Source organism: Corythoichthys intestinalis, chromosome 14 (assembly GCF_030265065.1).
Source record: "Corythoichthys intestinalis isolate RoL2023-P3 chromosome 14, ASM3026506v1, whole genome shotgun sequence".
Classification (NCBI taxonomy): domain Eukaryota; kingdom Metazoa; phylum Chordata; class Actinopteri; order Syngnathiformes; family Syngnathidae; genus Corythoichthys; species Corythoichthys intestinalis.
In genome coordinates, this window is record NC_080408.1 from 44811926 (window position 1) to 44837659 (window position 25734).

Here is a 25734-nt window from a genome sequence, read left to right on the forward strand (position 1 = left end):
AATCGCCTAATTCGTTCCAAGCTACTACAACACCACTTTTAATTTGCTGTCATGTCCTCTGATTGCCTGTCTTTATTTGTAATGCTTTGTCGCCCCCTGGTGGCACGTAAGCCTTGCTAGTTTGTTAGGTGCTAGCTCATTCTACAGACGTTATCACGTGACTACTTGAGCTCATAGCAAACACAGTGCTAAAAAATGAACTATCTTCGGCAGCCATTGCTTGCTGACTGTTTGTGCCTTGATATAAAATTGCTTGTACAAAGGTATGAAAAATATCTGAACCTTTTGGAATTTTTCTCACATTTCACCTAAAATAACCATCAAAAGTGATCTGATCTTTGTCAAAATGACACAGATGAAAATACTGTGTCTGTTTTAACTAAAACCACCCAAACATTTATAGGTTTTCATATTTTAATGAGGATAGCACAAACAATGACAGAAGGGGGAAAAATAAGTTAACCCTCTGCCTAAGGAGACTTAAAGAGCAATTCAAACCAATTTTTACCAAACATTTTAAGTCAGGTGTGTGACCAATCACTGATGAGTGGTTTAAAGCTGCCCTGCCCACTATAAAACACACACCTGGTAAGAAATGTCTTGATGAGAAGCATTGCCTGATGTGCATCTTTGCTCTGTCAAAAGGATTTTTGATTTATATGAAGCTGGGAAAGGATACAAAATCATCTCTAAAAGTCTGGCTGTTCATCAATCGACAGTCAAAGAAGTAGTCTACAAATGGAGAGAGTTTGGCTCTGTTGCTTCTCTCAAAAAGGAGTGGCCCTCCACCAAAGGTGACGCCAAGAGTTCAGCGCAGAATACTCAGAGAGGTAAAAAAGAACCCTAAAGTGTCTGAAAAAGACTTACAGAAATCCGTGACACAGTCCAATATCTCTGTGCACACATCGACAAGTTTATCAGGATGTTTTGCAGGAAAAGCCTGGGTTTGTCTGTCAGACAGTTGAAGCTAAAAAGGGGATGGTTGCTGCAACGAAACAATGATCCAAAACACAAAAGTAAATCAACTTCAGAATGGTTTTAGAATAACAAAATACACGTTCTGGAGTAGCCAAATCAGAGTCCAGACTAGAACCCCATTGAGATGCTGTTGCATGACCTAAAGACAGTGATTCATGCCAGACTTCCCAGGAATCTGACTGAACTACAGCAGTTTTGGAGAGAAGAATGGGCCAAGATTAGTCCTGATCGATATGCTAGACTGATCTGCAGCTACATGAAGCGTCTGGTTGAAGTTATTGTTGCCAAAGGGGGAGGGGGGGCACAAAATACTAAATGTGATGGTTCACTTATTTTTCCCCCTTCTTTCATTGTTTGCATACTATCCTCATTCAGATATGAAAACCTCAATGTTTGGGTGGATTTAGTTAAAGCAGACACTTTTTTTTTAATGTGTGATTTTGACAAAGATCAGATCACATTTGATGGTGATTTTATGTAGAAATGTGAGTAATTCCAAAAGGTTCAGATACTTTTTCATACCACTGTAAGCTACAGTATATTCTTCTATTGTTTTATATACAGTGATCCCTCTCTACTTTACGGCTCAACTTTCGTGCCCCCAGTGTATCACATATTTTTAAATTTTGTTATAAGTATCTTCTTGTAAGAGTAAAATAGTTCTAAAAACATTTACATTATGTACACACTTTTTACATCTATGTATGTATGTACACTTACACACGTGTACAGTATCATATACCGTATGAGAATGACAGTACAGTACCTAGCATTTATATAATTTATACATGATTTTATGGAAGTTATTTATATTATTAATATTTTATTTACATGTTTCAAACTATTCTATAATTAGGGGTGTGGCAAAATATCGAAATGGTGATATATGGTGATACTTTGTATCCCAAAAGGTTATCGATATGCTCCTGCCAAGATTCGAGATATTGTTTTAAAAAGGTGTCAATGTCTAAAAAAACAGGAGCCAACAAGTTGCTACCAAAATCTTCGACCATAATAGTGTCTCAGTTAACTCTAAGGCTGCATTGATGGTGCACGACGCCCAACCCATTTAGACTGGGAATGTTCGTTCATTCGAAACCAGAGCATTCACAGTCATTCTGTCCGATTTTCAGGGCATTTATAGGTCACTTGCGGTTCATTTTAGGGCATTTACAGGTCATTTCCTGTTGAGTTTGAGTCAATGCCTCTTCATTTGGGTGATTCCCAGGTCACTTCCTGTTCTGTAACTCAAAATAAACAGGAAGTGACCCATAAAATACCCCAAAATCAACAGGAAGTAACTGAAAATCAACAGGTAAATGACCTTAAATGGGCCAAAATTACCTCAATGCCTGGCATTGGCTGCCACTGACAGCCATAGATGTTCAATCCAGTTGAAGTGGGAGGGATGGCAGCGAATGAACATTTGTTCATTCGCTGCCACCCTCCCAGTTCAAATGGATTGGACGTCTACTAGTGATAAACTCATTCCAATTCACAGCATAAGCTTGTTTTTCTGTTTATCAGTTGTTTGTAGAATATCCCAGAATGATTTCCTGACCAATGTATTGATAATTATTGTATCACCATGTCGCCAGATTATCGTTATCGTGAGCTTTCTATCGCAAATCGTATCGTAAGGTACCAAGAGGTTCCCACTCCTATCTATGATGTTCTAATGCAGGGGTCTGCAAGTCCGGTCCTCGAGAGGCGCTATCCAGCTTGTTTTCCATGTCTCCCTCCTTTAACACACCTGAATAAAATGATCAGCTCATCAGCAAGCTCTGCAGGAGCCTGATAACGACCCTGATTATTTGATTCAGATGTGTTAAAGGAGGGAGACATGGAAAACAAGTAGATCATGGCTTTCGAGGACCCGACTTGCAGACCTCTGTTCTAATGATAACATACGTGTACAATTATAAGGTTTTATATACAAGTATTGATATATATACACACAAAAATGTATGAAAAAATTAGGGTGCGACATTACTTTTTCACTTTACGTGGTCACTTCTGGTCCTAACTAACAGCAATAGGTGAGGGATCACTGTACATGAGCATAGTTGTTTGTTTACATTTCTTGTCAAACATATTATTGCATTGTTGCAAGCGGGAATAATCGATTAAAGTATATTATTTTTTTGTACGATGAATACTTTTTTGCTAATATCAAGCAAAATAGCTTCGAAAACATTCTATGAAAGGAATTTTCCGTGTAACGAATCTTTCCTATCTCGTGGTACCACTGTATTCTTTGTTTAGCCTTTAAAAAAAAAAAAAAAAAAAAAAGTATTTACCTGGTAGACTTGAGTCACATTGAGTTAGACCTCAGAAGTAATGTTTGCACTTGGGACTAAAACAGGACAGATCTTCAATGAAGTGGAAATGATTAATCATGTTTTCAGAGGAATGATGGCAGGAGAAGTCAGAGTGAGTATGCGTCCGTGTGACTCCTTGACTTCTGCTTCGGCTTTACTGCGCTGACCTTTCCTACAAGTGTGTTCACATTAAAAGCGCACACGAGCTGATTAGTCACCAGCTTGTTTCTGCTGACCTGACACTTGCATGCATAATTAGTAGATAATTTGAATATGGGGTGATTAAAGAGTGAATTTCTAAAAATGCTGAATCCAAGGTTCCTGTGTTATGTAATAATAATAAAGGAACTAGCAACTGTCATGGATGAGTGTTTTTTTAGTCCTGTGTGGTAAGCTGAAGGAAAAAAAAACATTTATGGTGATTAGTTGTTAGAAATAAAGTAGCGCAGTACAAGCTGAAGGCTTCGCGCATGCACACTACTGGCTAACTCATAACCTACAGGCAACATAGAAACTAATGAGTCAGCAATAAATTAATCAGCCCTAAAATGAAAAATTTAAAAAAACCCAGCTCCGAGGATTGATATGTACTGGCCAATGCTACATAACTGCCGAGTTTCAAGACAATCGGTTAACAAATGACCGAGTAGTAAGAACTCAAAATTACTGTCCACAACATCAACAACAATAACCCGAGTGGCAACTTGACAATATGTGCACGTTATTATTTCATCAGTGAAATGAAAAAACGACAAATTGACTATTTGAATATTTTATTAATATGTAGAAAATGTATTAAAAAAGGAACTATATAGTACACGTTTGTCAAACTAAAGCTAAAATTTAACAGCAAGGGTATCCAACAACAAATCCCATGTTTTCAGCATGTATCACATCATTTTTTTTCCCCTTTTTTTTTTTTTTGACAGTCAACAGTACATATCGTCAAACTTTTACATTTACATGGCGAAGTTTCAAATTTGTGTAAGGTACAGTGTTAAACTAACAGTGCAAACGTTCAGTTAATTCAGTGTCGATGACAGAGGTGATTTAAAAAATTGTTTAACAGTCACCTGAAAATACATGAAGGAGCAATTTTCTTGTCATTGCAAAAAAAAAAAAAACAAAAGGAGAAAATTGTTGAGTGTTTCGTTTAGTTAAAGATGATTTGTTAAAGTAGCTAGAACCTTAGTGGCAAATTTCAGGAACTGTAAATTATTTTCCCAAATGTACTTTTGTATCCTAAATGCAAGCACATGCAACAGGATTACTTTTGAGACAATCATTTGAAACAAGTAATTTGAAAGTTAAAATGAACTCATGTCTGACATCCCTCATACTTCAAAAAAATCTTCTAGTTTTGCCTTTTTTTCTTGTACAAATACACCAGAGAAACTTTCTAAGTGGTTAATGCAATAAGAACACACAAGATTGCCTACGCTATTGGAAATCACTATAGAAGATGATGCATAAGGGATGCTCGCAAACAGAACACTGGAAAACGTCACTCGGTTAAATAATAAAAATGATGTCAGATTATCAACTACTTAAGCAAGCGACTTTAACCCAGATAGCAAAGGTGTTCGTGCAGTGTTCTCAGCATGAATGGAAATCTCTAGAAAGGAATGTTTTTGGCATTAGTCTGATTCTAAAAGAGGAGAGTATAAAAAAAAAAAAAAAAAAGATATCTTCATGTCTACATGAGTATGAGATGAATGTTTGAGTGCAGTCAGTGCTGGCAGCGATGTTAACATCAGAATTGGATGATATATATATATTTTTTTCAGGCCAAAAAAAGATGCGCTTTAGTTGACAGTATGAGGCCAGGTTGCAGATTTAACACTAACTTTTTTTGGGATGTAAAACTGACGTTAATTGCTTGGATACAAATAGTGGGTAAATCTTTTGTGAGCTGCCTATTTTTGAACATTTGTCTGGAAACCGTCTTTCTGGCCCATTTTGATATCGTAAATTTTTTTTCCCCCAGATTGAGCCTGACATTTTCCTAGGTTTTTAATACTTGGTTTCGGGACATAACCTACAGTATGCTTAACAAATTTAGCATTTGAACTGCCCTACAACACCAAGCATAGACTTCACTATCAGTTGACAGAACACGGGGCTCGGGTCCGATCTGTAGGGGACGTATTTTCAAAAACTTAAAATTCAAATATTTTCAAAACCGCTAGCAACCTAAAACCAAAACCGCTAGCAACCTAAAACCAAAACAGGTAGCTCCCTTAAATATATATGAGTCTCCATGAGCAATGACAAAAAAAAAAATTCAGTTGTTCCCTAATAAAATCCCGATTGTTTTTTGTTTTTTTTTATACAAGTATAACAAAACTTAAAATGGCTATAAAATTCTCATTTTACACAAGATGCGCAAAAATCACCAAATGCAGTGAAAATCACCTACATTTTCAGGATTAATAGTAATATTTGACATATCCAATAACATTTTTACCCAAAATAGCAACTTCTTTTTTATTTACTGTTACAGCTAATAAATCAATTTTCACATCAGAAACTTAATACTTGAGGAAAGCATCTTAAATTTACTCAACAAAAGCAACATTTGCGTTTTTCTATATACAGTCACAACTTATTTAGGTTGAATTCTGATGTTACTATTGCCTCAGCATGGAGCCATGTCGGCTATCTGGCCCTCAACATTTTTAGATTGAAATGTTGCATATAATAAAACATGTAAAAGGTGATTTTTTTGTTTTTTTTTTGGTTGGATGTCTAAATTACTACTTTTTCTTTAGCCAAAAAAACGGGCTGTTGGCCGAAAATTACCTGATCATTTGAATGTAAAGTTACGCTGCTGTGGATAGAAACAACATGGCGGCAATCACAAAACAAAAATAAAATAAATGTGTACATCCTGGAATTTCTGTAGATATTAACATCAACAACAGTCTAGATCACAGGTGTCAAACCGATTCCAGAAAGGGCCTAGTGGGTGCAGGTTTGCTTTCCAACGAATGATGAGGACACCTTTTCACCAATTAGATCTTTTACATGTGTAGTCAGTTAAACTTTGTCAGGTGCTGCTTGTTTCAGCAGGAAGTTCATTGGTTAAACTCTCTGCCCGTTATCGGTTGGAACAAAATCCAGCACCCACTAGGCCCTTTCTGGAATCGGTTTGACACCTGTGGTCTAGATTATTGGTTAAAAGCAAAAAAACAGGCAGTTATCATTCATTTTACGTGAATATTTCGAGGTAAAGTTACATTTCTTCAAATTCAAATTTCTTCAGTGCATTTTTTTCACAATGTTTCAAAGTGCATGCATGGGATTATTTTATATATTAAATATCTTGAATCCTCAAACAAATGACTCTTCAGACATTCCCGCCTGCTTGGATGCAGTCAAAATTTCGGCCTTTTTCCACCCAAACCCGGCGTTTAAATGCAGCGTGTGTTTGAGTTCATCAAAGTGAAAGCCAAATGCTCTGCCTAGGTCGGCCCCAACGGGAAGGCGTGGTGCAGTATTTGTGGGAGCTGTCTTGTCAACTGGTGGTGAAGTCTTTGCAGCAAAATGTGTTGTATGATTTCAAAAATGGCAAGCAAGTGACTATTATTTGACTTTTTAAATGCAAAATTTAACAGAAACATTTGCCAGACATATTTGACTTTCAAATATTATGATTTGTGAGCAAAAAATTTACACGGCAACCCGCTGACTATTAAAAAAAAAATAATAATAATAAATTTGGACTGCCATTCTTAATACTTGCATTGATGACATGGCTTCTGTAATTTCCTAAATGTTAACATGGAGCACATCTTTGGTATTTAAACCATTACTACAGCAAGGGACAACACTCATGTAGTCTGCTTGATACTAAACTAAAAAACAACAACGATAAAAATGAAGTCAATTAAATGAACACCACCTAAAAAAAAAAATCACTATTAATAATTAACACAAATACTGTTTCATATAGTGGATCAGTCAGACATAAACAACATAGGTCATAATGAAGCTGCATTGCTTTGTGGAGAATAATGTCCAACTTGAATATTCCTGTTGTCAGTCGCCTCTTTTACACAGAATCCAGCAAAATGAGTTCTCACATTGAACAAAAATCTTTGTTTTTTGTTTTTACTTCTAAGTAATACATCTTTGCTCATACATCAATGCAAGTGACTTATATTGACCTTAAGATGGCAAAAGGTCCAGTTGTTGATAAAACAAAACAAAAGGAAAGGAAGTCAGTAAAATTGTGAGTGAATTAAAATGTTTTGTGATTAAATTGGCTCTGTTAAAGTCCAGAAACACTGATCTAGCTTATACGTAGTACAGAGTGATGCCTTGAAATAAGACTTTTTTAGCTTTGACTTGCGGGCAAAACATGTAGTTACAGTGGTACCTCTACATACGAGGTTAATTCGTTCTGGGATCTTGTTTGTAAGTAGAAATGGTCGTATGTCGAGCAGGATTTCCCCATAAGAATACATTATAAGTCCATTAATTCTTTCCACAGCCCCAAAACCTACACTAAATCCTTAACAAGTGCTGCTGGTACTATTGCAAATAGCAGTTACACAGGTCAAAATAAAGAAATTATTAACATAAATCGGAATAATAATAATACCTGTAATAATGTAACGAGTCGGGTTCTAATGTGGCGGGTGTGTTTTGCGTGGTGTACCTGAACGCACAGCGTGGTTGACTTGACAGACAGAGAGAGGGACTTTTTACTTTCACTTTGTTCAGCTGCAGCGGACAGTAGGCATGTTGTGGTCCACAAGCTGAAATAAATGATTAAAAACCTGACAAAGCTGGCGATTTTTTTGGCGATGTTACCACAATAATGTAATTGTCACCTTAACTTATAAAGACTGGTGAATGGAGGTCGGAGGAGGACCGTTGAGATAGTATAGTATAGTATTGTCGAGCCAGTTCACGGATGCCCGCACCACGCCCTGATTTTTCTATTTTCTATTTCTATTTCTCATTTCCATCTTCATTTCAATGGTAAGCCTCAACTTTTTCCTTTTATCACCACCTGCACTAACATTCTTGGAACCCATGTTGATTTCTCTCACAAGAAAATCCGCCGTGCGTCCGTCTTGCTGGAAAACAAAGAAACTGCGGCGCTGTCATTAATCATCGTATTTCGGCCATGTCATCGGATGTAGAAACAAATGGCGAGTCAAATTTTACGTTGGATGTCGAAAAGATCGTGAGTCGAAGCAATCGTATGTCGAGGTACCACTGTACTGTACGGTGGCAGTGAACTCAACTGATTTCCAGTCATGATATCAGCATCAAGCCACTCCCAGTTAAGGTTAACACCAGAGGTGGGTAGTAACGCGTTACATTTATGCGTTACATTTACCCCTTCATATTTATTTGAGTAACTTTTTGAGAAAAATGTACTTCTTAGAGTAGTTTTACCACACAATACTTTTACTTGAGTAGATTTGTGAAGAAGAAACACTACTCTTACTCCGCTACTTTGGGCTACACTAAAGTCGTTACATTTTTCCTCCTTATTCTACAAACTGACTTTATGTTTGCCAGAGATTTCAACAGTAATGCTACCAGTTTCACCAATGAGATGTCGCAACAATAAACGATTGACTCCATCATACCATTAAGAGGTAACAATGTTTTTTTTCCCTCCACTACAGGGCACTCATGCTCTTTGGACGCATAATGGGTCATAGTGTTCTGGTCTAAATTTGATGATTTTTGTGTCACCTTTTTGACATTATACGGTCATGTAATAGGTTCAGCAACGCAGCTGAGATCCCAACCATCGGGCTGGGGACCAGTACCAGTCCGTGGTGCATTTGATACCAGGTCGCAGAGAAATAAATAATTTGTTAACGACAACAATCTGGCCTGTGCCTCTTGACTAATCTTGAGTCGAGATTTGCTTACGCTGCCTTCTAGTGGTTGGCCGCCATTACCGGGATGTTTGCACACTAGCGTCAGTCAATGTAAACAGTAACATTAGCTGCTGTTGGATGTGTGCTGCGGGCGGCGATGTCTTTGGACAGCTTTTTTACAGGAAAAGGCCACCTGCTGAGCCAGAAGAGGAGCATACAACCAAGTCCATTCTGCATTTGCCATATATGGCTAAAAGCTGACAAAATCGAGGGAACAAAAGCGAAAGTACTGACAGCAACATACCCCGTGGCGAACCGTACTGCTAAAGCCAAGAAACCTTTCTCGATTGGAGACAAACTCATATGCTTGTGTCAAGTTTTAGGAGCGGCCACTGTTGAAAAAGGTTGATTCAGCATATGGTGAGTTACGCTTTCCTTGGACTTAATGTTTTAGCACCGTTGTGTTATTTTATATTTACTGTAATTTTCTGCCACCCATTGCCGGTCCATGAAAATAAGGACCATATCACACCGCTCCGTGGTGCGAAAAGGGTTGGGGACCGCTGGGCTTATAGTACAGTATAATAATAACAGTTCATATAGATTAAGTTGTGGTGATAAAAAAATACCATTATCAAAAAAAAAAATGAAACGACATCCGACATAGCAAGCAGTTATTCACAATGTTACTCATTACTTGAGTATTATTTTCAAAGAATACTTTTTTACTTCAGCAAATTTTTGAGCAACTACCTTTACTTTTACTTGAGTAATATTATTTAGAAGTAACGCTACTCTTACTTGAGTAAACTTTTTGGCTACTCTACCCACCTCTGGATTACACTTTGTGTATCTAAAATCCAACACAGCTTTACTTTAGATTAGTAATCTTGGTTTAATGCTAATAAACAATCCTTAGAGGTGTAGACATACAATATCAAAGTATTCACAGGATAATCATTATCGTCTTAGAAATACAATATATTCTGTCATTAATTCCTGCTTTGCTTAGTCTGAAATGGATTAACTCGTCGGGTACCATTAAAGGCGAGTGAATATTCATTCATTCGCTGCCAGGCCTCCCAGCTCAAATGGATTGGACGTCTACAAGTGCCAAACTAAATCAAATTTAATGGCATTTCTATTTGAAATTATAACAAGTGTTTAACTTCAAACTCTTATCTCAAGGCAGCACGATACTTGACAGCTCGATGCATGACAAGATATTATGTTTTCATTCTGATTATACATAACACCAACCAGGTAATAGTCTGTGTAAAAGAGGCGTATCATGTTTACATATGAATCCAATAATGAAAAGGCATCAAATCAAATGTGATGAACCTTTACCACAATATCAGTTATAAAAATATATTTATATATCTTACAGTAAGGGCCTTGATAGTTGTTAAAAGTTATCGTTAATCCTTGCTATTGTTTTTGTAAGGGTTTTAATTTTTACAGAAAAGAGAGGAATTGTCATTCAAAGATGTTGAATAAATTACATACAGTGTCTTTATCTCCTGGGAGGAAGGACAGCAGGGAAAGACGACGGCTCTACATGAATACGAGGCGCACACGAACAAGTCGCACGATGTTTTGTTTGATGCTCGCTGCCCTAGTCAGATTGCCATCCACGAGTTGATTTGTATTCATTAATTGTTCCCACAGCTTTGTTAATCTGTGTAGCATATTTATTTTTATTGGTATTCATCAGGCAGTCAAAAAATATTGATCTATTTTATTTCGAAAATGTTAGGCCTGTTTCTTACAAAATTTTAAACTTTAAAGGGACTATACGCATATTGTCACTTTTTCACGCGTGAATACCACCTCTGGCCTGAAGCGTAATTGCAGTTCGTGCACGGTTGAACGAGCACAAATATAAAGCAACGAGCATTTGGCCCATCAAATCGGCACCAGAAACATAAAAACAGTTAGTAGCAGTAGTTAAAAAAGTGGGTTAAAAAAGTGTCTTTGCCAAGCAGAGACTAGGCAGAGGCTCGGTGAAGAAGGGCGCGACGTGCACAGCAAGCGCGTGTTTGCCCAGAGTGTTGGACCATAAGGCTCTCTATTGAAGGTAAAAAAGGGCTTATTGGGGCTGTCTCGGTTAACATTTTAGGGGGCTGTGTACTCATAAGGGCAGCATGCGTGTAGTAGAATTGTATTTTAAATTAATTCTAAAAATCCCACATAGTCCCTTTAAAAGCAATGTTTCCATTTTGTTTTCTTAATTTTTGGAGTTATCTTAAAAACACAATGATCAATCAGTCATGTTTTAATTTTATAATTATAAGTTGCCAATTTAAAGTGGAAGTAACGACTGCTACACTAATTCTTGTCAATGAGATGTTTCCTTTTAGCGATGTGCACGGCGAAGCATCAACAAAACAGTCGTCCAAATTCAATTCGTCTCTGCCTCTCAGCAGGAGGTTGCTCATACGGGTGCTCATACGGGCACTGACCGCCTCCTCTTGCTACTGATGCTACGGAAGTTGAATGGCCTCATCTTCATCTCCACAAAGGGAATGGAGAACTCGTGTCCTTTCCAGTGGTACCAGTTAATTCCCTGCAAGAGCAAGTGGAAGAGATTTTACAGACATGCTTGGATCTTGTGAATTGGCGGAGTGTTTCTGAATTAATTTCTCTGTAAGGTGTTAGGCTAATTTCCCAAAGCTGTTGTTTAGAAATGACTTTCCTCCTACACAATTTCTCAATAGGTTTCAGGTCAGGAGATGATGGGTCCATTGTGGCAACAGAGACTCGCCAGTTTGCTTTTTAGTCACAGATGTAAATTATGAAATCTGGTTCAATAATCTCAAACACAGTAAATGACATATTATTTTTACAAAAACGTCCTAGTTTGCCTTCAGGAAATCTTATTCTTAAAGTTTTGATTTTATTGTGTTCAATGACTTATTTGGTAGCTGTGACAAAAATATGCCATGTCAATCCAGGCTATTTTAGAAATTCATTTTCCTAAAATAATATTTAAAAAAAAAAATCAACATGTCCAGTCCATGTGTTCTGGGTCATTTCCTTTCGATTTTGGATAATTCTGTTGATTTTGGTGGAATTCAGGTCAATTCATATTGATTTCAGGTCACTTTGTGTTGATTTTGAGGCTAGTCTTGGTCACTTGCTTTTGATTCCGATCGCTTTCTCTTGATTTTTGGGCAATTGCAAGTCACAAAATATTCTTATATCTGTGTATATATAGTATATATATACAGGTAGAACAAGTTCCATCCCTACACTGGCGATGTAACCCGGATTTCAGCGTGAAATGGAATTAACCCTACATTTCAAAATGACTATCCAAAATTATGTATTATACGTCATAATAATAAAATAAAGTAAAAAAAAAAAAAAAAAAAAAAACACTGGGAGGTACGTTGTGTTCAATGCTGTTTTATTCAATAATTATTCGGGCTTTACTCGCGATTGAGTCGCCTTGCGGAGAGAAAAGGGTGTTGTGGAAAGAGTAGGGAGGCGAGAGAGGGCTGATATCTTAGCAGCTCAGGTCGCCTTACTCAATTCGAGCCCACCATCCAAAATATTATTTCTTTTCTAGTATTTCTTTTCTTCTGTCCCCCCATAATCCCTTCCTGTTCGCTGCTTTGTCATAATAAAAAGGTATTTTGAATGATCACAATGGGAGTATGTCAGACTCTCAATGTGAAACATTAAAACTGTTCAGAATCTGGGCACTTAGACTTCCATTCTCTGTGTCAAACAGCTGAACAGGACAGGTTTAAAAAAAAAAAAAAAAAACAACAAAAAAAAAAAAAAAAAAAAAAAAAAAAAAAACGGACCAACGGACTAGTTGGACTACCTTGTACTAACACAGAAAAGAAAAAAAAAAACATGGCCAGGGGAAAAAAAAAAAAAAAAAAAAAAAAGGTTTATAAGTGAAATCTTCATGCATTTTGGAGCAAAAACAGTAAGTAGGCAGGTTTCCACTTTCCAGATAATAAATTTTGGCTCCTTCCCGTTTCTCTAAAGAATAGCGGGAAAGGTAACACAGAAGGCCAGAGCACTCCTGAGCTTTGCTATTTGGCACGACGTGGTCTTGGCACACGGCTCAAAGACATCAGTGGCTTGTCAGGACGACCAGACGAACCTTCCACACAAACCAAACAGCCGCTGTGATAAACTGTGGCCTTTTTCCCTCCACATAATTCACCTGCCCGCTCCAGGATGAATTCAATCATTTCCCAGAGTGCAATCCCCCGGGGGACCGCGGCAGACAGTTTGGATCGATAAATATCACGTCTCATAATGGGCGGACAACTGCTGGAGCAGTTACGGTCCTTGAGAAGTGTGACCTTTCATTAGAGCACCAACAGCAGGCCAATCAAGGCGGTCAGTGTGGGGTTTCAATCTGATTCACTTGCCTAATTAGCCTCTGACAGGACATTAGGAATGCTTTTGACCCCTCTTTTTATGTGGAAAAAACATGCATGCTTTTAGGCCCTCGGTGACGTGTTCAAGGGCATGAGGATGTTTGATCCAGAAGGACCAAGACTTCAAACTTTTATAACTATGGAATTGACCATTAACCTTCCAGAGTACACTACAAGTACAATCTAAAGAAAGTACGGTACATCTTACCAGTGTAACATAAGATCATTAAACCCAATGTAAGTACATCATTTGGGTTTCCAATCCAAGTAAATGTTAACTTTACTAAACCTGTAATACACTGTATTACATTACATTAACCCTTTAACACCTAAGCCAATTTTGGCCGAATTTGCATGCATCTGATGTTGCCTTTATATTTCAAAGATAAAATTGTTCACAAAGGCCAAGTTGGGTCCCTTTTTTAAGGACACCTTGAACTTCATGTCCAAACTGTTGTTTTCTTCACTGACCAATTATAATCCACATTTTGGACCCAAAAAGACCAAAAAAATCCCAAAATATTTTTTCAAAATTTGTAATGCTGATGTCCCATTGACAACCAAACATGCTCGACCAACCGTTTTGAAGCTTGATAATATTTATTCAACTTGTTAGGATAAACATTCAATAGAAAAAAATAAGATTGAATAGTTTTATGTTTGACAATTCTACACAAACAGCAAGTACGGTCATAGGCGTTTTTGGCCTTTACACATACTATGGTCAAAACAGGTTATATACAGTGCAAAATAGTGAGAAAAAAATAATATATATCATCTAACACAAAAAGGGCTTGGAGGATATTTCTTTGTGAAGTTAGGTATTATACCCATCACCTTATCTAAAGTATATACGCAGATGCAATCAAGCTTCTCGAACACTCATCTTTGTAAAAATTGAAAAGGTTATAGTAAAGAAAAAATATATATAACATTAAAATAAAGGATTTAAAAAAATATTGACAAGTAGTTCAGTTCAATTAAAATTTTTCTGGCATACAACCCAATAAAGGTTTTTTTTTTCTTCTTCTTTTTTTTGCGCACTCAATAAAGCTTCTGCATGAACAGGTCACGGACACGGAGCTGCGTCACACACAACGGCGTACAGCCTACTCTTTCGTCGTTTGCGTGCTGCTGTCACTTCTACTCGCCGAGACGCCAACTCATCCCAATGAAACAACGACAAATACGGCTCATCTTCTTCCTTGAGTTAATGAAATAATGCATTAGCTTGCGCTAAATTTAGTTTTAGATTCATTCTGCACGTTTCAAAGTCGCTCGCTCAATCCAACCGGCCGTTGCTTGCTTTGCATGCCTCCTTTTCCATAGTTGGCGCCTCGCTCGAAAATTTATCAAAAATGTCCACATTCGGTCCGTCCTTCTTGACACCACAATGGCTCTTGGGATATGTAGTCTTTTTTGCTGCTTTCGGTTTTGAAAAAGGACAAGAAATGATGGAAATATGGAGATAGATACATGGTCCATGCAGGTTTTTAATGCATATTTATGAGTGCAATAAAACTATAAAACTCAAATGACATTATCTCCCATTTTTCTTGGTCGATTCACTTCAAATATAAACTGGTGTGGACATCAACTTCCGCACTTTCAAATGAGACCAACCAGCGGCACGTGGGTGACGTAATTACAGCGTGACGAAGCTTCAAAGCCGACATGCGTAAACGCGTCGCTGCCGACACGTTCGGTGTTAAAGGGTTAACTGGGATGTCTGGCAGTGAAAGAGTATTTTTTTAAGTGCCACTAACGGCAATAGCGATTGAATGATTGCTGCCAGTTCAAATGGATTAGACCTGTATTGCTGTCAGTGACAGCCAATATGGAAATTTATGAAATAACATTAAAGCAATTACAACAATAGGAAGGTTGTTGATCTCTTTACTTAGTGTTAGGCAGTGTTGTTTTCGTCAACGACCACGATAACGAAAATATTTAGTCAACAACAACTAAAACATAGCGAGATGGATGCCAGTTGGATGGATGCCAGCAATGGGATGAAAATTCACCATAGTTTCCGTTATAAGTTTACAATGTTTAGTTATCAGGCATTTTAGCAGTGTCTGGTTGTGTCACTCATGCGACATGCTGCGCCTCCCCCCAACCCACACACAGGCCGTGTGCCCATATCAGGCACCTTTTGTTAAACGTGTCAGGTGCTGCTTGTTAAGTTTTGTTTTGTTATCTTGGCTATGCCATGTTGCTCTAGTTAGCTTTAGTCTGTGCTGAATGATCATCACACACTAAACTAACTTGTAGCATTAGCATAGCGTTCGAGTTAGCATAGCGTTCAGCGTTCGTGTTAGCATTTATCGGGGAGTGTCTTCATAAACTCTTGGAAAACTTTTTACATATAGTTCGTGGCGTCCAGGTGAGTTTAATTAATTGCAAATAATGTGCCGTTTTCCTCCACAGTCATGAAGATGTTGATGTTCTTGCAGACAATTATGTGCTCGTCTGTCAATGTTCATTCGAAATTGTTGGAAACACTTTATTTACTTATTCATTCATGGACTAAAACTATTAATTTTATAGAAGAAAACATTTTGAGAATTGTCGACTAAAACTAGATGAAGAAGAACACATTGTGACATTTACATAGACTATGACTAATAAGTATTTTCGGCCAAAAGACTAAGACGAAAATTAAAAAAGCTGCCAAAAACAACACTGGTGTTAGGGCGCTTTCACACTAGTCCTGTTTGGTCCGTTTTAAACGGACCAGAGTTCTTTTTCTCAGATAGTCCGCTTTGTTTTGTAAATGTGAAGGCGCATTCGAACTGTAGTTCGGACCGAACAAATGAACTCTGGTCCGCTTAAAAATCGTGGGTCTCGGTCCTCTCTAAACGCACCTTGCTTCACTTGTGAATGCAAGCCGAGTAGGGTGCGCTTATGCTACACTACATGTAGCTGCTGTGACGCTCCACGCTCCCTCCCCTTTCAGAAGGGTTGTATTTCCTCTTCTATTGGTCCAATCAACGAGTGCGCTTTTCGTCCAAGTGATGTTACTCGGAAAGTTCTGTTGGCGCATTGTGAATACGGAACCTTTTCAAAAATCATTTGCAAGTGTTGTGGCGAGGTAGCTCTCCAACCTGACCCTGTCCTCTTGGTCTAATGCAGTGGGGGGCGCAGAGCGATGCCAGGGGTGGCGCATGTGACCTCGGGTAACATGCTTTTTTTTTTTTTTTTTTTTGCCGTACTAAAATAAAATTGTACTTGCACATCCACTCAGTTTGGCCTTTGGCTATGACTTTTAATACAGTGAGATGAGGAAAGACCACTGTTTACTGTGTCTAAAAATGATTGTAGCGGACAGCGGGAAGCCAAATCAATTAAGACACCACTTTAAGACATTAGACCCGAATCTCATTGATAACCCGCTTGATTGTTTTCCGGCGAAAACGAGGCGAATATTGCCAACAATCGTCCCGCTTTGTCAGTGTTATATAGTAATTTTATGGACAAATTATACTATTTCCATTGGCGGCAGAGTTTGGGGGGGGCGTGAAACATTTATGCATTCCTTGGGGGGGGCGTAACAGAAAATAATTGAGAAGCACTGGTCTAATGTAAAAGCGGCCTGAGTGTTTGAACTTACTTACAATAGTTTTTCGAGCGAGTCTGGTTTGTCAATATATCAGGGATTGGCAACAATTTTGACCCAAGTTCCACAGAAAAGACAACACTGGGAGCCCCACCCACATACTGACTTTTGAATATGCGCCTGTGTATGGAGCAAAGACTTGTGGGCACACCTTCTGAATGGCCACCGTGACTGCATAGTTGAATCGTCGTGAGTTAACTAGAGTTAACCAGAGTAAGTAAATTCACGGTTGCTATTCGGAAGCTGTAATCACAAGATTTTGTGCCTGTGAGTGGTGCAAATATCTCACTGTACCCATGACTTTACATAGTTGGTGAATTCATGATCTCTGTGAGTGATCTATTAATAAACACACAAGTCAGTGTTGAGCTGATCTTTGTTAAACTAAAAACAAGAGCTAGAATAAATTATAATCAAATATTCATGTATTTAATATTGGGCTGTCAAACAATTAAAATTTTTATTCGAGTTAATCACAACTTAAAAATTAATGAATTGTAATCAATCACAATTCAAACCATCTCTAAAATACGCCATATATTTCTGTAAATTATTGTAGGATTGGAAAGCTAAAACACAAGACGGCTATATACATTCCACATACTGTACATAAGTACTGTATTTGTTTATTATAACAATAAATCCACAAGCTGCCATTAACATTATTAACATTCTTTCTGTTAAAGGGATCCACGGATAGAAAAACTTGAAATTCTTAAAAGGTAAATGAGTACAAGTTATGTACTCTGTTTTCGTTTGAATAAAATTGTAAAATTTTCAATCACAAAATAAACTAATTGCTCGCCATTATGTAAGGTAGTGATTGAAATACATCACAAGGTGTCAATGGCAAGGTTTAAATTACTCAGAAATCAAGCCAATGAGTGTGTTTTGTCCCTCGACTGATGCCGTAGTTCCCTGTTTACTGGTCCATCAAGGTCATTTGAGTGTTGACTTCACTAGATACGAGACCTCTGATAGTTTGTATATTGTGACTAAATATTGCCATCTAGTGTATTTGTTGAGCTAAACAAAATGTTTGAATAGTTTGACCAAAGTCTGAGTAAGTTTTATGTGTATTTTGCACATGCCCCGCTCAAACAGATTAAAATGACAGCACAGTGTCATGTCCATTTGTTACTTGTTTTTTTTTTATGTTTTGTCGCCCTCTTCTGGTGCTTGGGTGCGACTGATTTTATGGGTTTCAGCACCATGAGTATTGTGTAATTATTGACATCAACAATGGCGAGTTACTAGTTTATTTTTTGTTTGAAAATTTTACTAATTTTAAAACGGAAACATTAAGAGGGGTTTTAATATAAAATTTCTGTAACTTGTACTAACATTTATCTTTTAAGAACTACAAGTTTTTCTATCCGTGGATCCCTTTAACAGAAAGAATGTTAATAATGTTAATGCCATCTTGTGGATTTGTTATAATAAACAAATACAGTACTTATGTACAGTATGTGGAATGTATATAGCCATCTTGTGTCTTAGCTTTCCATTCCTACAATAATTTACAGAAAAATATGGCATATTTTAGAGATGCTTTGAATTGCGATTGATTACAATTAATTAATTTTTAAGCTGTGATTAACCCAAATAAAAATTTTAATCGTTTGACAGCCCGATATTAAATACATGAATATTTGATTATAATTTATTCTCGCTCTTGTTTTTAGTTTAACAAAGATCAGCTCAACACTGGCTGTGGAATGTATATATCTGTCTTGTGTCTTATCTTTCCATTACAACAATAATGTACAGAAAAATATGGCATATTTTATAGATGGTTTGAATTGCGATTAATTACGATTAATTTTTAAGCTGTGATTAACTTGATTAAAAATTTTAATCGTTTGACAGCCCTAGTTTGTTTATATAATTTAAATTCAAATATTGCAATTTAAATATTCAAATAAAATCCAGACAATTATTCTGGAAGTTTTCAAAATGTTTCTTTAGTAGTTTTATAAACAAAGGTTTGAATTGAACGGCGTATCACCTGAACCAAAACACATGAAAGTTTGTATAGGTCAATGCAGATTTATTTTGCATTGATCATTTAGCCCATTTAGGTGCATATATGTGAGAAATGTAGCAATGGCCCATGACACGCTTTCACCCAAATGTCTCGTCCGCAGAAAATGTGAACATGCAGTTTATGCTGCTATTCCTCTCTACCAATGTTGAGACCAAACCTACATACTTGCTATCATGCACTAATGAAAAATGTAAATAAAGCATTTTTACCTGTTTTTCCAATTTTACATCTTGGTTCTAGTTCTATATATGTATTTGCGTGTTTAAACATGGATGAACACAAGATTTTGATGTAAGTACTGCAAACTGTTCACACATTAAAAAAAAAAAAAAAAAAGTTAATATTACACTGGGACCATTTTTACACATCTCCCACTTTTAGCTTATCTGAACGACTCGACTGTGATCCTGTTTAGGTTAGCAAGAGCGCAAATGAGCACAGCTGTGAACTGTGTATTAAACACTTAGTTCCTTTTTTTTCCCCCTAATGAGTTCATTCAGAGGCCGACGCACCGCTATTTCATGAATAATGGATTTCTAAATCGGACTGACCTGACTGTGTCTGGATTCGCCGTATTTTCCGTTGAGGTTGGCCCGGTGGCAGTTCTTGTACCACCAGGCTCCTTTGTAGGACAAGGCACAGTTAGTGACAGCAATGTCGTTGTCTCTGTCTTTAGTGGAGAAGGGTCGTCCCTGGTGGTAGCTCAGAGAGTCACCTGTGTCCATCCACAGGAAAACAATGCAGGAGAAAGAGAACTATTAGTTGCTATGGTTGCAGGGCACAACAACTAAGTACAAGCATGGTAAAAAACAACAAGGTGAGAAGATTATAATCATAATAAAAAAATGCAGATTATGGCTGTGCTGATTGCAGGGAGAAGAAAGGACAGACAGAGAAAAAGGTAAAAGAAAATGTCAAATGACGTCACAGGACATATCAGACAAAACACTGTGCGAAAATGTGCACAATTCAGGAGAAAGATAAGGGAACATATTGTATATGACATGGTGTAGTAGTAGTTGACAGAAGATGCACATTTTTGATTTCTTGTTTGAAATAACAGTGAAACTAAACTCCCAAGTAAAACATAGGAGCACCTACCAGCAGTGCCGTTGTACTCTCCTATCCTGAGCTTATAAAGGTTCCTGGCATCTCCGAGGGAGAATTTATCATAATTGGCATAGACTGACTCCTGCCCATCCTTCATGTCGATCCTAAGCTCATAGCGGCCTTGAGCGGAGAGCCTCTGAATGTTGTCCAAACCTGCACAACAACGATGAAGTATTGTGAGTACAGCAAAATTGGTTACAGCGGAAGGTATGTTGCAGAACTATTGGTCCGATGATATTTTCTACTCATGTTTTAAGACACAGGTGTCAAACTCAAGGCAAAGCGCCAGATCCCGCCCACTATATTATATTGGTAGCCCACGAAAGAAAATCATCTGCATCCACTCATGTTTTCCCGTTATTAAAAAACTTTATATGGACCTCAATGAAAGATCAAGGACTCAAAAATGGGAAAATATTTAGTTGTTTCCCCTTTAAAAAAAAAAAAAATCAAATAAATAAATTAATGAAAACATGTTTTATACAGATAATTTAAATGAAAATGTCCAATTTTTTGTTGTTGTTATTTAATCAAATAAAAAACATTGTCTTTAAAATAAAAATAAATAAAAAAAATAGAGAAAATATTTACTCTTATTCCTATCTTAATTGACAAACATTTGATTTGATCAAGAGTCAGCAACCCACGGTTCATTGATCCCGATGACATGGCTCAGTTTTAAAAATAAAAATATAAATATAGTAGTTTAGAGTATTTGATTAGAAAAATATTGTGGCGCTTGCAAGATTTAACAAAGGAATTTAGCTAACGTATCTGTTGTGTCGTTCGGAACGCAGCTGAGCACAACGCAGCAAACACAGACCGAGTGGAATTTGGGGTGACTCGTTCTGCTTGCTAAAGGGAAACTAGATTCCTTTGTTAAACCTTGTAAGCACCACAATATAGGTGTGTGTATGTGTATATACACATATATATATATATATATATATATATATATATATATATATATATATATATATATATATATATATACAATTGTGGTCAAAAGTTTACATACACTTGTGAAGAACATAATGTCATGGCTCTCTTGAGTTTCCAGTTATTACTACAACTCTGATTTTTCTCCGATAGAGTGATTGGAACAGATACTTCTTTGTCACAAAAAACATTCATGAAGTTTGGTTCTTTTATGACTTTATTATGGGTTAACAGAAAAAGTGATCAAATTTTGGCGAATCATTGACTTGAACAAGTCAGGAAAGTCACTTGGAGCCATTTCAAAGCAGCTGCAGGTCCCAAGAGCAACAGTGCAAAAAATTGTTTGTAAGTATAAAGTGCATGGCACTGTTTTGTCACTGCCACGATCAGGAAGAAAACGCAAGTTATCACCTGCTGCTGAGAGAAAATTGGTCAGGAGGGTGAAGATTCAACCGAGAATCACCAAAAAGCAGATCTGCCAAGAATTAGAACCTGTTGGAACACAGGTGTCAGTGTCCACAGTCAAGCATGTTTTGCATCTCCATGGACTGAGAGGCTGCCGTGCAAGAAGGAAGCCCTTGCTCCAAAAGCGGCACCTTAAGGCTCGACTGAAGTTTGCTGCTGATCACATGGACAAAGATAAGACCTTTTGGAGGAAAGTCCTGTGGTCAGACGAAACAAAAATCGAGCTGTTTGGCCACAATGCCCAGCAATATGTTTGGAGGAGAAAAGGTGAGGCCTTTAACCCCAAGTACACCATGCCTACCGTCAAGCACGGTGGTGGTAGTATTATGCTGTGGGGTTGTTTTGCTGCCAATGGAACTGGTGCTTTACAGAGAGTAAATGGGATAAAGAAGAAGGAGGATTACCTTCAAATTTTTCAAGATAACCTAAAGTCATCAGCCCAAAGATTGGGTTTTGGGCGCAGTTGGGTGTTCCAACAGGACAATGACCCCAAACACACATCAAAAGTGGTAATGGAATGGCTAAATCAGGCTAGATTTAAGGTTTTCGAATGGCCTTCCCAAAGTCCTGACTTAAATCCCATTGAGAACTTGTGGACAATGCTGAAGAAACAAATCCATGTCAGAAAGCCATCAAATTTAACTGAACTGCACCAATTCTGTCAAGAGGAGTGGTCAAAGATTCAACCAGAAGCTTGCCGGAAGCTTGTGGATGGCTACCAAAAGTGCCTAATTAAAGTGAAAATGGCCAAGGGACATGTTACCAAATATTAGCGCTGCTGTATGTATATTTTTGACCCAGCAAATTTGATCACTTTTTTCTGTTCACCCATAATAAAGTCATAAAAGAACCAAACTTCATGAATGTTTTTTGTGACAAAGAAGAATCTGTTCCAATCACTCTATCAGAGAAAAATCAGAGTTGTAGAAATAACTGGAAACTCAAGAGAGCCATGACATTATGTTCTTCACAAGTGCATGTAAACTTTTGACCACAACTGTACATCTCATAAATATATACAGTACACATACACACTGAACAGATCTCGTGGAAACACATTTAATTTTTTGGGGGGCTTTCTGAGTTAAAAAGGATCCCTAGCCCTGGTTTAGATTGATAAAAAAATCATATTTATTGTTTTTTTTCCCTTTTAAGATGCACCGCATTATAAGGTGCACCTGCAATGAATAGCCTATTTTTAAAAACTTTTTTCATATATACAGTGGGGCAAATAAGTATTTAGCCAACCACCAATTGTGCAAGTTCTCCTACTTGAAAAGATTAGAGAGGCCTGTAATTGTCAACATGGGTAAACCTCAACCATGAGAGACAGAATGGTGAAAAAAAACAGAAAATCACATTGTTTGATTTTTAAAGAATTTATTTCCAAATTAGAGTGGAAAATAAGTATTTGGTCACCTACAAACAAGCAAGATTTCTGGCTGTCAAAGAGGTCTTACTTCTTCTAACGAGGTGTAACGAGGCTCCCCTCGTTACCTGTATTAATGGCACCTGTTTTAACTCATTATCGATATAGAAGACACCTGTCCACAATCTAAGTCAGTCACACTCTAAACCCCACTATGGCCAAGACCAAACAGCTGTCGAAGGACACCAGAGACAAAATTGTAGCCCTGCACCAGGCTGGGAAGACTGAATCTGCAATAGGTAAAACGCTTGGTGTAAAGAAATCAACTGTGGGAGCAATTATTAGAAAATGGAAGACATACAAGACCACTGATAATCCCCCTCGATCAGGGGCTCCATGCAAGATCTCACCCCGTGGAGTGAAAATGATAACAAGAACGGTGAGCAAAAATCCCAGAACCACACGGGTGGACCTGGTGAATGACCTACAGAGAGCTGGGACCACAGTAACAATCGTTACTATCAGTAACACAATGCGCTGCCAGGGACTCAAATCCTGCACTGCCAGACGTGTCCCCAAGCTGAAGAAAGTACACGCCCAGGCCCGTCAGTGGTTCGCTAGAGAGCATTTGGATGGTCCAGAAGAGGACTGTGAGAATGTTTTATGGTCAGATGAAACCAAAATAGAACTTTTTGGTAGAAACACAGGTTCTCGTGTTTGGAGGAGAAAGAATACTGAATTACATCCGAAGAACACCATACCCACTGTGAAGCATGGGGGTAGAAACATCATGCTTTGGGGCTGTTTTTCTGCAAAGGAACCAGGACGACTGATCTGTGTAAAGGAAAGAATGAATGGGGCCATGTATCGAGAGATTTTGAGTGAAAATCTCCTTCCATCAGCAAGGGCATTGAAGATAAGACTTGGCTGGATCTTTCAGCATGACAATGATCCCAAACACATAGCCAGGGCAACAAAGGAGTGGCTTTGTAAGAAGCATTTCAAGGCCCTGGAGTGGCCTAGCCAGTCTCCAGATCTCAACCCCATAGAAAATCTGTGGAGGGAGTTGAAAGTCTGTGTTGCCCAACGACAGCCCCAAAACATCGCTGCTCTAGAGGAGATCTGCATAGAGCAATGGGCCAAAATATCAGCAACAGTGTGTGAAAAGCTTGTGAAGAGTTACAGAAAACGTTTGGCCTCCATTATTGCCAACAAAGGGTACATAACAAAGCATTGAGATGAACTTTTGGTATAGACCAAATACATTTTTTCCACCATGATTTGCAAATAAATTCTTTAAAAATCAAACAATGTGATTTTCTGTTTTTTTTTTTTTTTGCCACATTCTGTCTCACATGGTTGAGGTTTACCCATGTTTACAATTACAGGCCTCTAATATTTTCAAGTGGGAGAACTTGCACAATTAGTGGTTGACTAAATACTTATTTGCCCCACTGTACATACCTGTCAACCCTAGGCCCTTGGCAATTTTACAAATAGTGATGTATGCCCTTACAAATTGGTGAATAATCTTACAGCATTGTATATAGCGTGAAATATGAAACAAAAATAACACTCAATTTTTAAAATAGTATGAATTTAGTGGTAATATTGTAACATATAACCTGGTGCAATCAAAGAACTATCAATATCTCAGCTACATCATGATTACTAAAATTTAAAAGTGACTTTTCTTATAATTGTTTGTAGCACTTTTGGCAATTTCTATCATGTCACTTCATGGCACTTCAGCTCGCAATTCAGTTTGACTTGAAGGTAGTCCGTTAGTGTGTCCAATTATAAATTAAAAAGGTCAATTGATAAAATTAACTTACCGATGCAATGTTTGAGCCAGAGAACATTTCTTTTGCTAATTCTGAGAAGTGATCAACAATAGTTGCAGGCAAATTGTGTTCGGCAACAAATTGGCGGACTAAAATCTCCGCTTTCGTCACTTTTCATTCTGCATATTTCATCGTTATGACCAGTGTTGTTAATCTCACTTTTAAAAAGTATTTAATTACAGTTACAAATTACTTCTCCCAAAAAGTAATTGAGTTGGTAACTCAGTTACCTGAAAGTAAGAGTAATTAGTTACTTGGCAAAGTAACTGGTGTTACCTGTTAAAAAACATAGTAACCTTTGCTATGTTTGGAAGTCATTTAATGTTGTGAATCAACTGGTAAAGTTGTTAAAATTGCTTCCGTTTTTGCATAAGTTCTCTTCTGTCTCCTTTCGACATGTGAAAGTTTTAAAACTGTTTCATCACTTAAAGATAGATTCAAGTCAAGATTTTGCCGATTTAGAAGTATTTTAGATAAAAAGTTACTTAGGTTCACTAGAAAGGTTCACTACAACAGAGCCTTTCTGAGAAGTCTACTGCTTTAAAATGGCGGCTGTTTACTAACGCCGCCGAGTCTGTTATTTCCCATGTAGTTCTATATGCATGAGATATCTAGGCGTAGATTGTAGGCTGTCAGCTATAGTCAGGAAATATTGGAGCCATCTAGCCTAGCATCACGTTTGCTACAGCGTCACACCAAACACTCTTCTCTCTCTCCATATCTCTGACTTTTCTCGCGTCATTCAACCAACGCAGTAACACATAGTAACGCACATTGTCTCGTTGCT

General features: G+C 37.6%; 1 protein-coding gene across 3 annotated transcripts in view; it reads right to left on the bottom strand.

Moving 5' to 3' along the window:
* Positions 1-4070: 4070 nt before the first annotated feature.
* Positions 4071-25734, bottom strand: part of tnr (tenascin R (restrictin, janusin)) — a 404554-nt gene continuing 382890 nt past the window's right edge. For all 3 annotated transcript variants that reach the window (XM_057857035.1, XM_057857036.1, XM_057857034.1), the window contains 3 exons: positions 20322-20483; positions 19772-19935; positions 4071-11717 (listed from right to left, as the gene is read on the bottom strand). In XM_057857035.1, the coding sequence (XP_057713018.1) occupies positions 11598-11717; positions 19772-19935; positions 20322-20483 (446 nt within the window). In that variant the 3' untranslated portion in view covers positions 4071-11597. The remainder of the gene's footprint in view (positions 11718-19771; positions 19936-20321; positions 20484-25734) is intronic.